Here is a 14,788-nt window from a genome sequence, read left to right as displayed (position 1 = left end):
GTCATCGGACAAATAAAGTGCTAAATGAAGACTTAATTTAAAACAAGCATTTGCAATGCAATAGGTCTCGCAATTGTGAGAGTTTGAGCTATTGGCCTTGTAAATGGCAATGCCTTTTATTTACCTTTTAAAAACCAACACATAAATAAAAAGCAGTGCCATTTACAATGCCAATGGCTCAAACTCTAACAACTGCGAGACCTATTGCATTGCAAATGCTTGTTATTAATTCTTCCACATACAAATCCATTGCTTGGGCGCCTTCGGTCTCTGAAATACCTATAATTCGCACATTGTTTCGTCTGGCATGCCCTTCTTGGTCGTCAAGCTTCTCCGCTAGCATCTTGTTCTCCTTTTCCAGGTGGGCCACCAACGTCTGCAATTCCGAGGTATCCAGAACCAGAGATTTTGCGACTATCTCCACCTCCTTCACTCTATCCGCCATTTTGTGGAGGTCCGCCCGCAACAGGGAGACGTCCGTGGAGATCGTTCCAACCGTGGCCTGGACATTTGCTAGAGCTTTCATGACGTCCTCCAGTGTGACCTTTTTTGCTCCTTCTCCCTCCGGCGCTTTACCATGGGGTGGCGTCGAGGGTAGGCCTTTTTCATATGCGAACTTGTCCAGCTTAGCCTGTACCGCCTGGTTCCGTGGCCCCCTGCCTGCCATAATCACGTGGTTGAGCTCAGGACAATGGCAATCGGTAACTGTTCCACTAGCTGAAATAGCAGTGACCCCACCGGAGTATTCAAACGTCTGCGTCTTGCCGCGGCAACACCTCTGGATCTACGTCCGGTGCGATGAGGTGTGTGGTGGTCTGGGAGCACTAATGTGGGGGGGGGGAGGGGGGGCGCGGAAGCATACACCTTCTTGGCGACTGACCGTTCGCCACGGCTCTGAAAGAGCAAGCCAGTTGGTTCTTCCCACCTTTGGCTTGCGCGCTCTCTGCAATCTTGATGGAGGCACGGTATCTCCAGCGGGGCACAGAGCTCGAGGAAAGTTCGTCCCACTACATCCGCGCTACTGTTGGGCCCAAAGTCCGCTGCTCCCTAGCTGGTTGCACCAAAATGGGCACTTCGCAATGTCCCACTAGGCGACGGAGGTGGAGCACCAGGATCAGGGCGCACCTTCAGGGGGTTATGGCGCAGTTTGGGGCGGACAGGATGTATGGGTCGCGGCTCCACCACAAAATGCCAGTCCTGTACTGGAAGGGGGATAAGGCAGTTGAAGCGCCGTAGCTACTGCTGCCTCCTGTGCGTGTCCACCTCCCCCGCAGCTGGTGGCTATGGCTCGGATCTTCAGGATGAGGCCGGCAATCGGCCGCTACGGCGGCAATGGTGAGCGCGCCACACACAGCGGGGGCCCACACGGGGAGGAGCACAAACAATACCGCCTAGTGCAGCGAAACACGCGAATCCGTCAATGTCTCATCCCCCCGCCATCGGCGGCGCTGAGCTCCGCGCTCCCACACTTCCGTCTTCGGCAGCACTGGAAACTTTAATCCCTGGCCCACTTGTCTCTAACAGGCCGCTCACACTCGGACAGCAATATCTTTTAAAAGCAGCCTCTGATTTTCACCGGAGTTCGTCCGGTCTATGTCGCCTGGGTTCCGACGTCGTGCACAGCCTGCAGAGCACTTAGATTCACGGATTAGTGGTCGGATTTGTGAAAAGGGCTGGAACGTCCCCGGAGCTCAGTAACTAAGCGGCCATTTTGCTCGGCCGGTAGCCACGCCCCCTTGAGTTCTCAGGTTTTTGTACAGACATGGTGAAGATGATGGGAGGATTCCTGTTTGGAAAGTGAAAATGATAAAGGCAGAGGTGAAGGCTATTTTAAACGAAGATGTGAAGATGTGGTCTCCTTGAGAACGTTATCATGGGTGAAAGGACTTTTCTCCTTCATTGATTCAGGCAGTGTTCCCGAACCCTCCTCATTAGAGGCCTTTGCAGTGCTTAAAGGCTGCAAGTTTTTAGAATTTTTGTGGTACGAGGATCGGGTTCCTTTAGACAAGTGAAGGAGGAAAATCATCGTTGTTCTACAGTTTGGAAGCTTAAAAAAGCTGTGCAATTTTTGGAGATTCACCGGACTTTGTGTTGGATTCGGATGCAAGCATGTGTTATTGGGGAGCTCGTTTGGTCTCAGGAAGCTGGAGGGAGATTGAATTTGCAGGGGAGAGAGTTGCTTATCAATTGCTTACAAATGAAGGTACGCTTGTTTGTCCCACAAATGTTTTGTGTGGACTTTGAATGATGTGCTTTTGCTGTGGATGTAACGTGTCAGTGGTGCAGTATATGAATCGATTAGGAGGTAGCTGGTCACGCAGCCTGACTACGTTAGTTAATACGTTTTTGTGTTTTTGTTTTGATAACTAGATGGGTTTGATGGCGGGTAATCTAATAGGTTTGTTGGCGGGTAATCTGCCAGGTAAGAGAAATTGTGTAGCAGTTGGAATTCCTGCTCTTTCAGAGATCACAGCGTTTGGAGTATCAATATGGCAGTGTTTTGCTGCTTGCAATCAAATGTTGAGATAATCCAGCCCTGCTCACTTTCTTGTCCTCATACGATTGCTCTCTTTCCATTCACCCATTTACTCTCTGTCCTCCTCTATTATCTTCTAACTCTCTGATCCCTTTTTCTGTGTCTCCCACCCCACCTCCCGCTCCCCCTCCCCACCCATCTCTCTCTTTCTCTTGAAGACTCCTGCGCCTGCTCAGGCCCCGAAAAATCATAAAAAGTTTACTAAACCTGCAGGTCTAAATCAACTCTGCATAATTGTAATGAACTTGACTTCTAAGGTCTCACATTGTGTGATCCTACGCAAACGTTTTATTCAATGGAACTGCATATTTCCTCCTCATAACATATGGGTGCACCTTCAAATAAGTGAGTTCAGGATTTCTGCTGTACAAAAGAACGTCTTTTTATTTAGCAGACTAAAAGTTTGCTCCATGTATAATACGTATTTGGCCCATGTGTAGGGTACACATGACCCCTGACTTGCTTCTTAACCCTAATATCATTGTCATTAGGTCTTGGGCAGGAATATTTCTCAGTTAATGTTTAAAAAAACAAAACACTTTTAATAAAAATATTACTAAAGCATGATGTGGTAATGTACTGTAATTTACAGACCGCACATTTCCCTTTGAATTTGCTAGAAACTTTCCCAATAACATCCTGTGTTACTTATAAAAGTATTTAGTGCATCAACAATGTTTAGAAATTGGGTTTCCAAACTGTAACCAGCCTTGATTTTTTTTTCCCCCACTGAATTTCAAAGTTTATATAAGCACTGTCCTGCATCCACCTGCGTGAATCATTTAGAACTGCTTAGGGCCATCAGCGAGGCAACATGTAATTCCAGAGCTAGTCTCACATACATTGTTGCCTCTTATGTAACACGTTGTATTTAAGGCTTTATGTATCATTCACAGTTCAGTCTCCAGACAAAGACCTGCTTTTGTTACAGATGACTGCTTTTTCAATCCGTCCTTTGTGCTACCTACGCTCCTCTAGATTATGGATGCTAGAATTAAAAAAAATAATTTTTGCTTCACAGCAGTTAATTGTGTTAATGTATTGATGTTATTTGTGCAGTTTTAGCTTGTGATCAGTGCCTGTAGGCCACTTCTGTTTATGGTGTTCTCAGCAGAATCTAGTGCACTCACATGCAAGTTCGGGACCACTGGGCGCATATGCAGGGCCACAGGAATTATGCGATTCTGCAGCCTCGGCTTTTTTTTTTTGCATAATTATGGATTTGCCGTATAATCTGTTTTCTGCTGTATAATCTGCAGATGTTATAAAAAAAATGTTTCTAGCACAAACGGGTAAAAAGTTACTAAAAACGTTGCGACACGCTCGCATGCAATGGAAGTTCCCTTACAAGGGTTAAGGGTTTTCTTCCAGTTGCTAATTTCTGTATTTGATTGTTAAACGTCTACTAAGGAGATTCAATATTTGACTAGATAGTATTGTCATGTGATAGAATAATGAAGTAATACTATCAAGAAATGTACTGCATTATGCTGCAGAACTTGTCTTTTCTTGCCACATAATTTAGTCAACACTGCCGCAAAATGTAGTGCTTCCCAGCGGCTTAATTTCAGTGGCCATGGGCGAAGAAGACATGCCCACCGTGAAGAATGTGTGGCCAATAATGAAATGAACATGTAGGCTAAGGAATACCATTCTGGCGTTTGCTGCAGTTTCAGTACTGGTCAGTAGGCTGATCTGGTCGGTGGTTTATTTTGATATTTGGAGAACGGAGTTATATTTTTCGTTGTGCAAAGGATGCCGAGCCCTAGATGCTAACTAGTTCATTCATGGTTTGTCCTGGGTATGTTGAAAAATATGTTCAATCTCCGGCATTTGGAGGAAAGGTGAGTTTGGTGAACCTTGTGTCTTTTCAGTGACCGTAGTTTGGTGACTGTGGCCTCAGTTGGCTGAGAGGAGCGCGTGCCCCCGACTCGGCGCTGGGTATTTGCCAGAAGTAGGTAGAGTGCAACTCTGTTTTATGAGGCCTGACTCAGCGAATCCACAGGGGGAACAGCTACACAAATCCCCGGAGTGGAGAGGCAGGAGGGGCCGGGGCGGGATTACTTGCACTCCAGCAGGAGTTCAGGACATGTGCATGAAGGGGGTGTCTAAAGTCCAGCTTGGCTTCCACATTACGCCGATCCCGAGGGTGTTGCAGCGACTCCCGGCTTACGCAGGACCCGCGTTCAAAAGCGGAGACTCGGATCCCGACGCATAGTGCTGGTCTCGGCAGGCAAGATGTGGGCGACTCTCTGTCCTCGCTGAACCCTTCCTGCTTCCTGCTCTACGTGCAGACCCGAGTGAGTGTGCCTGTGGATAGAGAGATCTACTTTGATGTCCGCTCTGAGAGTTCTCACAGTGGCCCCTGACTCCTCCACACCCCTTATTGAGGACGCCTGTGGTCCGCCAGGGCTGCTCTGATCGCCTGAACTCTGTGCTGTTTATGGGTTAATCGATGCTGCTGTTCATTTCCCCTCGTTGCTGTGGACGGTTCCCTCTGTGGTCCGCACCCGATCTGCCCTCGGTGTTGTGCCTATTCCCTCTGTTCTCGTGCTATTGAGGATTCCCTCTGTGCTGTTGAAGGTTTAGTGTGCGTTCACCTGCCGATTTGACCCCTCCACTTGTATTATTTTATTTATAGGCTTTTTCTGCTTTACCACTAGAACTGTAGTCATTTGAATATGACTTCTCTAGAGCATGGTGGCTTCCGTAGATTGTTTCTGCGAAATCGCTGGAATTTTCCCTTGGCGCTAGTGGAGGGGTAGAGGATTCCAGACAATGGAGTCTTGTGTTTAAGGATGCCTCCAATGTCAGTTGCTATGAAGCCTGTTCACTCCTAGGCGCAGGCAGGCTGACCTCCGGTTTCTACCCTGGTTACATTGGCCCAAGGCTTTGGCAAGGTAAACTTACACCCTTCCAGATCGTGGCATCGGTACTATGCAGTGTGAAGTGGGATTTTTTTTTTTATCTGTAGCTGATGCAAGGCAATCTGTGTCAGGGTGATGTCCAGCCAGCAAGGTCCGAAGATGTGCGCCGCATAGGCCCCGGCCCGTCACATTCAACAATTGTTTTAGCAGAGAGTCTAATTGTAATGGCATTGCGGTATCCAAGGTGCAATGTTGTGACTGATACCCAGAGAAGTCTTGTTGTGGGTTGGGGTAAGGAATGTAGGATTCCTCCATTAGTTGTTGCAGGTGAGGTAAGACATTTTGGTGAGAACACTACTTTGAGATGAAATTTAGAGGTTTCACGCTTTTTTGATTGGTTCAGGAGGCCTTTTCTTGATAGTGGAGAGCTGAACGGAAGGAACGTGAGGTTGATGGGCCTGGACCAGGATCTCCATTTAGACGCACTAATGTGCAGTGTGTTTTGATGCTACTGTGTCTGAATGTGTGTCGGGCAGGCTCTGATTGGTTAGAACTCTTGATTTTGTTAGAAGTTTTAAGTATAACTGTATTTATTTGGTGATATTTTTTTTTTATCTTTGACTTTTTCGCTGTCTTGCTTTCTAACATCCTTCAACACAACCCCTCAGGCTGTTGATTACCTCCAGTGCTGTTCACATTTCCCCTATATCCTGAGTTGCCATAGTCAGTGCTGTCCTGATTCCCCCCCTTTCTGAGTGCTATTGGTATTTTCCTTTGAGATCACCGGTGTTAGATATGAAGATCCTTGTGTTCTACCATCCCCACTTTCAATGCTGCTGGTGATGCCCGGTGCTGTCCTTACTGACGATCCATCCTCCCTGCTGTTGGTATTCCGTCTCTCCTCAGTTTAGCCGTAGTGATGGTTCTGTCTTAGGTGCTGTTCATTACTGCTTCAGTGTCCTATATACCATGGTCTGTTCCCCTGTCCAGTGCTGGGGGTGATCTTAGTGGATCCCCCTGATCTGTCTCCTTTGCCACCCACGAATCCCCTGCCCTTGTGCTTTACATCCATCGACTTTAGAACCAGAATTAGTTTAAAATGATTTTTCTTTACACCCGTTATGCTAACAAATAAGTACTGACAATTCCCAGAGTATGATTACTTGACTGAAATTTCGCAAAGAGAAATCTCCTTTCAGTCATTACAGTTTCAAGTAGAACCCTGCAGTCAGTGAAAGCAGTGGTAATGTTTAAGTGCCAACGTAATTGGTAACATAGCCGCGTTTTTTTAGGTCTCGACTAGGCAGCGCATGCTCTGTCTCCAAGAGACGTGTTGTGTTCTAATTGTGGAGTTACTGCCCACTCATCTCCTACCGTTGGTAAACTTCAGCGTCACTCATTTTATATGATGCCATTAGATATGGCATTCGGGCGTCATTCCCTCTTCTTGTATTTGGCTCTCCCATAGCGCATGGACCAAGTATATGTCTCCTTACACTGCTCTTGGTTTGCAGAGCATATTATTTCTTTGTTTTCAAGCACTCTATAGAAGTACTTCCACATTTGTTCAGAAAGGCCGACAACACTGAACAAGCATTGGCAAAACCAATAGATCTTGGCAAGGCCAGAGCTATTAGCCTTGTCAATGCGAATGGCTTTTAGCCATGTTGTCTAGCAGCACATCTGCTGGTCAGCATATATCCCTGTTATATAGTATTCCTGTAGCCCCGAATGGTGCTTGTGCAACTTTAGCAATGAGTTATGGAGTATCCAGATTTAGTGCTTGCACGCTTGGTCTCCTTTACTGGACTTAGGTTATGTACTAAACAGCAGCTGCTGCCAGGCACGTCCAAGGGTAATGGATGCATATTTTATCTTCCCAGTAGGATTGGTGCTGTAGCCTTTGAGTAACGAACAGTCAGAGAATGGCTGTAGATGATGAGGGCTCTGCTCCCCAGCCTCCACCTGCGCCGCCACCAGAGGAGCCAGTGCGTGATGTGGAAAGCAAGCGTTGGAAGTTCCTGGCTTGCTACCTCTGCTTCTATGGCTTCATGACGCAGCTGCGACCAGGAGAGAGCTTTATCACCCCGTATCTGCTGGGGACTGATAAAAATTTCACCAAAGAGGAGGTAAGAAGAAGTTTGGAATTAGCCCACATTGTAGAACATTGAACCAGCACAGCATTGCAGTTCACATAGACAATGCAATCCATTCTTTGGGTTGAGTCCAGAGGAAAGCGGCAATACAGATAAATGGATTTCTTTAAAAAGAGTACTATATAGTGACAATCTGTTATAACTTACCTCACTTACAACCTTTGAACTCTTACACTGCCCTGAGCTCTATATTAGCGGCCCTTTCCCCTAAGATTTACTGAACACCTCATGAACAGTTGATTTGCACATCGTTTGCCATCTCAATCTCATTGTTTACATCTTCAAATTTGTTAAAGGCTATTTTGTTCCATTAGTGAGCGTTTGCAGTAGGAGCCATGCATTTCCATGTGAGGAACGTCTGAATTGTTTTCTAGCTTCTCCTGCAAGCCAGTGAGATGTTATCACACAGTTGCGCTCCAACAATCCATTTTGCTTCCAAATAATGTGGAAAATTGAGAATAATGCAAATGATTCACTAATAGCACAGGGTTTCATATTTTATAAGATTGTATAAACAACTGTATACATTGCTAGTATATAATCTTCAAGTAGTGGAAAAAAATAACTATTCCCCTATTGGTATTTCACCAGTGCATTGAATGTTGTAGTTGTTTTAGGATGAACCAGCCAATAGACCAATTCGTATGACCCTAGGCAGTGAGTCCTTTTCCTTGACTTCAGAATTCGTAACCAACTAAATAGCTCGGAATGATATCTTCTGTGGCATTTTAATGACTTTATTCAAACCGTTTGGAAATGAGGACACTCGGATCCAGTCAACTGAACAATTGCCATATAACAAAGAGCTACAACAATGGGTGCGAGTGTTTGATTGGTTCAGATGCTCCGTCCATCACCACCCCCTTTTGTACTGCTTTGTTCCCCATAAGTTGACAGGGTATGCTCAGACGTGAGTCCCTTGCTCACTTCGCCACTGATTTCAAGCAAGCCTGGCTGAATACGGCTGTAAAGCCAGAAACCGGTCCTAGGGAGCTTGTTTCCGGTCCAGGGAAGGCATGGCTTGGCAGTTCGGACTGGACTGTTCCCATGAGGCACAGGGTCAGACTGATTTGCATATGGCCATGTCTGAACTGGGGTGGCAGAATGGGCTAAAGAACAGTGATGGATTAAACCCAGATCTGTTGACTGGGTGTGAGTGTTTAATTGGTTCAGATGCTCCTCCATCACCACCCCCTTTTGTACTGATATGACAAAGAGCAGCACAGGAGGGTCAGGGACAGCTTCACTAGAAAAGAGGGAACCTCCTCTGAGGAAAGTGGTACACTTTCCTCACATTGCCAAACAGGGACCACTGCCACCTGAAGTATATTTCCTATCTTGTGCACCCATGACTACATGTCCCACCGAATACCACCCTTCACCAATGAGTCTCTAAAACATACATTCACAGCACACATTTGCCCCCTCCCTGCCTGTATCTCAGCTGAGGCTAGGCAAGGGACCTGGTTATGGGGAAATGGGGTGGATTGTTGTCAAGCAGAGCAGGTAGGACGTCTCCCCACACTATGATAGGTAAAATGCTGCCTCTGACTAGAACCATGCTACCTAGGATTGGCGGTCAGTAGATACCTAGCTATGATGACTAGCAATAGATCAAAAACCTGAAGCACTTCCAAGGAACTTGCAATTGTTGAGGTAATTGATGGAAAAACATAGGGCTGGCCAGAAAAGCAAAACGACATCTTTCAAGTCTGTTCAGGTGGCGTTCATCCAAAGAGTAAAAAAGATTCCTGGAGTGAAAAATCAAATGACCAGCAGAGTTGTTATGCAACATTCAGCTGCACATTCCTCAAGCCATTCCATCTGTATGCAAAGCCTCTACTCCCTGTTGTTTCCCGGCGCTGCTACTGTGAATTCATCGAATTTCAAGCTCAAATTAAAACCTTCAGGTTCGGTCAGGGTTGTATTCTTTGCAGCCATAACAAGCTGAAACTCTTATTCTCTGGATCAGCATCCTCAACTCTGTCCGAGTATGCAGTTTGAATACCATTGTGCATTAGAGTGAAGAAAGTTTAAGGTCTTCAATTAGTCTTTAGAAGTTGGGGCGAACCAGATCAGAAGAACGACTTTCAGTGTCAGACTACCTTAGTTAGGGAAGTGTGTTGGCTCACTGCAGCAGGGCTCTACGAGTCCCTTTGTTTTCACACATAACTCATTACGCAGATTTAGTATTTTCAGTCCCTCTCTCCCACATGTATAGCCCATGTCATATAAGACACCATAGCTGTTTTTATTTTTAGCCAACTGAATATTACAGTTTATTAATTTTAGTTTTGCACTAGCCATTACAAATAAATGCTTACAGCGGTATATAAAACTTTTCAAATAAATAAATAAACCCAACATGGCTGTGTAGTCTATTAATTCGGTCCCAGGGCAGTCAGAGGTTTACTGATCCCCAATTATAATAATTGAGTTAATTTACCGCTGGTGTCCTGGGGCCAAAATCAGGACAGCCAATAAGGTCAATGTTCAGTTGGCTTTTTCCTTTTGACAAGAAAACTATTTTAATGCATAAATGTAAAATACGATTCACAAAATTAGGATTGCCAACCAAAAACAGAAGCTCTTGTATCTGCAAGCCAGAGATCAGCCTCCGAACAGTTATATAGTTAGAGTTCACATTGTGGCCTTTGCATAATATTAGTTTGTGGTCCTGTAAGAATCCACAGTTTAACCAAATCCATCCTTTCCAATGTTATGGGACCAGAATACAGTAGCAGTTTTACAGGGTACACTTCAAAAGGATAAAGTAATGGTGACTGGGTTTCAGTTGCAGTGATTTAGTTTTTTTTGTTTGTTTTATATCAAAGATTTTGTTTGCATTTGCAAAAGAAAATATTAATCAACAAGAACACTCTCATGCATCGCTGAGGATAATGTTGTAGTGTTTGTAGATGGACCAAACTGACAAACATCTATTCTTTAGTTGTATTTAGAAAATGTAAATCCGTATTTGTAAAGCGCGAACTACTCACCCTTACGGGTTTCAAGGTGCTGGGGGCCACCGTGCAAATTAAGTGAGCTATTGCCCAGAGTCGCATGGTGCTGAGATGAGCTGCCGCTGGACCCGGGGATTGAACCGTGAACCCTGTGCTCCGAAGTCAGCTGCCCTGGCCGCTGCACCACACATCGTGCTATTGAGCTAAGGTACCCCCTGTTGCTTAAAGGTGCAAGAGTAGGGGGAAAAGGAAAACACAATGTATACATAACCTCTTGCCAGACCTATCTACTTTACCAATTGGTTGTAACTATTACAAGTTTCAAATATACAGCACAGATATAAAATTTCAAGAAAACATGGCTTTCATTTGAGTTATCTTTTATTCTTCAAAATAAATTTTTTCTTTTCCTAATATATATGTCTTTTTTTATCTTTTTTTATAAAAACCTTGGTATACAAATCATTACAATAGCATGTGAAGAGTGGAGAAAACATCAGATACTAATACAATTCCTTCAGTAATTGTTTCAATGACCCCATGAAACAATTGTAAAAAAACTCCAGTGAAATCAACATCATACTATCATTCAAACTTTCTCACCGTTCATTCTTCTCAAACATACACACCCTCATACTGTGCAAAAATAATAATATAGAACACCAACATCTGAGAAAAGGACCTGTTACAACAATATAGTTTGTTCTATGTTCTCAAAAGGCATCGGTCCATTATTTCACTTTGTAGTTAATCATTGATCTTGACATCATCCTTAGATGGAATTCTCAGATGTATGCAGTTGGCCTACGCACTTTTTGGTGAAAGCTAGATGTGATCACCTTCATCAGGGCCGAAAAATACATAAAATTCCAAGTAAAAAGTGGTGGTTCTTCATATCTGCAATAATACAATAAGTATATAAATTTCTGTGCTGTATCTATAACAAGTAAACATTATAATTTCACTTATGAACATCTATTTATGTGCTATAGAATAAATTGTCACCTCTACAAAGACCTCAAGATTCCACATCTTAGTCTTAGACCTCATAAAGTAAGGAGAATGAGAAAAATAGAAGAGAAACAGAATTCCTGAGATTTAGGTAAAGTCCAATAGATGACACCGAGAGTGCAGATAGCTTAGTGAGTGCTAGGTTACCAACCAACACCAAGACTAGATATAGTTTATTGATATGACCTACATGTTTTCAGAAAGATATCGTTCATATATCTCTGGCTCGGAATGTCGCCGTACAAGATCTGCACATTAACTATGAAGAAAGACACAGACCTAACTATTAATGATCCGTGGGTGTTATTATTTATATTCGACCCAATTATTTATCCTAAAGGAGCCTACTTACAGCTAATTCAAAAGATAATGGGTCTCTTCATTGGTATCACAGTAATTCCATAGGGGATGTAAAAAACATCCATCAATCCGTAGGATCCAATAAGACATTGCTCATATAATCCCAAATAGTCCTATAAGGGAAACAATTATTTTATTAAAAATCAAGGGATAATAAGTTTCAAACTTCCTGGTTCTCAAAAAACCTTGATGGTATAGATCTTTCTTATCTATTTGAGAGCTATGTCTAATATGTTTGCAGTTCCAATATCATTCTTCTTATCAGTTGAGGTATATAATTAGATCAGTATGCTGCAGACAGCCTGTCTACAAGAACATAAGAAGACACGTTTTATTTAAAAGTACTATAAAATACTGTTCAAAGATAATAACTGGAACACCTCCTAACAATGGAAACTGCTGTGTATCTACACATACAAAGTTTATCATCAAATGCCTGCGCTTTATTAGAAAAAAGTACACGCTATGGCGATATATCTGTATGCACGAAATAAGGATTATTATATCGCGCTGTAAAAAAGCTCATATTTTATATAAGAGAAACACTGTCTCCTATGTTGGGTATACTAGTTTGTCTCAGTGCGATCAGAATACCAAATAGTTGAATTTCACACAGGATAGCGGACTATTGGATTTTAAGAAAGCCTACCCTGTCTATTAACACTAGTGCCTGATGTGCTACCAACGAACTTGTAATATTCTGTTGCTTGGGATGTCACTATAGAATAGAAACCTTATTAAATTGTACTCATTAGTACGTTAAATACAGCATGTGCAGTATTTGCACAATAGGTCAACTAACGTATCCTCAAGATGTTTTCCATTGGCAAAGCAGCAAAACGGATGCCAATAAAGCTGGACATGATTTAAGTTAGTTGCTCTCGCATTGTAAAATGAGTCTTTCCGTTAGACCTTACTCCATGAGTGGGAACGAAGTGTGTATTTTTAGGACTCAAATGAAGTGGGCAGGCCGATAACCTAGCTGTCTCGCCTAAACAAAAGCTACCATGAATCATTACATTCACACATGGCCCATGTGCAAGTCAGGTCCTAGTTAACGAGCCAAATAGCGAACGTCATATCAATCGAACACGGAGTCGCACAGTATAAATACGCTTACCCAGTTTAGTAGTTTTCTTGACCTTCATCGAGCGTACGGGTATGGTTCGGCAGAAACAATGCTGTCGGCTACCGAACTGTATTTATATGTGATGTTCTCGCGTTGTGCTGAGGCATTGCGATACCTCATCCCCCTACACTTGGAAAGCCGAATTACAGAAAGAGACAAAGGACTACATTTCAAAGACGAAAACGTCAAGATTTTGGATCCACATAGCGCGCGCAATCTTGAAATGGGGCTTAAAGATAATATTTATAAATGTGTATGTAAATGTATTGGCATTTATATAGCGCACTACTTACCCGTAGGGTCCCAAGGCGCTTCGACCGCTGCGAAACCCTTCCTGGCTTCCCTGAGAGATGGTCCCTTAATGGGCATCTCCAGGGTGAGGCCAGGCATCCCCGGCGGTCTGGTGGGGCCGTTAGTGAAGATAAGGCAAGCTAATGCCCAGAGTTGCCGAGTGTGATCGCTGATCAGAGTGGGCACCGAGGCGAGAGAATTATCGAGTCCGCTGACCCTGGTCCAGAAACCTGCCGCACCGGGAATCGAACCCTGGTCCCGGGCCGTCCTCTGCTCTCGGGTCTGCCGCCTCTAACCAGTGAGCCACACTACTTCACCGAAAGAAGAAGTTCTTAAGTTGTGCTAGGGCATCGTGATGCATATTCACATTGCGCTTGAAAAACCAGATTGAACAAGGGACAACAAAGTAAATTACAAGGACGAAGCGCGCACCATCTTGAAAAAGGAATGAAAGATAGGATTTATATAAGAAGTTCTCGAGTTGTGCTAGGGCATCGTGATGCATATTCACATTGCGCTTGAAAAGCCAGATTGAACAAGGAACAACAAACTAAATTACAAGGACAGAAACGCCAAGATTTTAATTGCATGTAGCGCATAAGGCGCCATATTGGAATGGGGATTAGAATTATAACAATTGATTCTTAAACTGCGGCCTCCAAATAGTGAATGATATACTTATGATTGGTGAAGATGTAAACAATCACGGTATAGTGATTCACACAACCTAAACAAACTGCGCCCTATTCTAAGATGTAGAATCAGTTAAGAATATAAACATGTTTGACATGAATAAGACAATATTTTTATATTGGGTACGAATTACTGTATCTAATTACCCTATATCTACTCTATAGTCTATGATCTATTTATTGACGATCGAAATTCCCTATAAGACTAGCTATTGCCATAATCTGACATGTCAGATTATGGACTGAAGTTGTAATTCCCTTATTGTAGGTATTGTAACCGACAAATATATGTCAATCTAGAGTAACTGACCTATATCTCTGATTTCACTCAAAAGCAATCAGAAAAGAAACAATAATTCTAATGGAATGAGGCGCCATATTATCATGGATCTTTTTGCCATAAGTTAGAATGACAAAACGTTCGGTTTTAGTCCAAGCTCAACATCTATACCTAAAGCAGCCCTAAGTGATCTCATGATGGTATTACTGAGAGGTCACTGGTAATCAGTAATTGGTAGATCTAGCATGCATATCCAGAAAGAGAGATATTGACTTTGGATGCAAACCTATCCAAATGCTTAAAAGGCGGTCTGACTATGACTATGAATACAGTCTCATCATGCCAAAATCTCGATAATTTGTATTTCATGTTGTCACTACCCATACTATTTCTTCATTTAGTCCCTTACGGACCGTGTCCAACTTGAAAATCGAGTAGGTTTCTCTTTGTTTTCTTGTTTTCATAGGACCTTTTCCTAGTATCACTCTTACAAGTTCCAAAAT

General features: G+C 43.4%; 1 protein-coding gene across 4 annotated transcripts in view; it reads left to right on the top strand.

Moving 5' to 3' along the window:
- Positions 1 to 14,788, top strand: part of SLC19A1 (solute carrier family 19 member 1) — a 171,948-nt gene that overhangs the window by 45,762 nt on the left and 111,398 nt on the right. The window contains exons 1-2 of one of the 4 annotated variants that reach the window (XM_086956230.1): positions 4,582 to 4,836; positions 7,287 to 7,532. In XM_086956230.1, coding sequence (XP_086812356.1) covers positions 7,329 to 7,532 — 204 coding nt within the window. In that variant the 5' untranslated portion in view covers positions 4,582 to 4,836; positions 7,287 to 7,328. Of the gene's footprint in view, positions 1 to 4,581; positions 4,837 to 7,286; positions 7,533 to 14,788 lie in introns of those variants that run through there. The other 3 variants (XM_086956231.1, XM_086956232.1, XM_086956233.1) reach the window with 3 other exon arrangements.

This window comes from Lissotriton vulgaris, chromosome 2_1, assembly GCF_964263255.1.
Source record: "Lissotriton vulgaris chromosome 2_1, aLisVul1.2, whole genome shotgun sequence".
Classification (NCBI taxonomy): domain Eukaryota; kingdom Metazoa; phylum Chordata; class Amphibia; order Caudata; family Salamandridae; genus Lissotriton; species Lissotriton vulgaris.
Note: the sequence above shows the minus strand (reverse complement) of the source record. Positions and strands in the feature narration are given on the sequence as shown.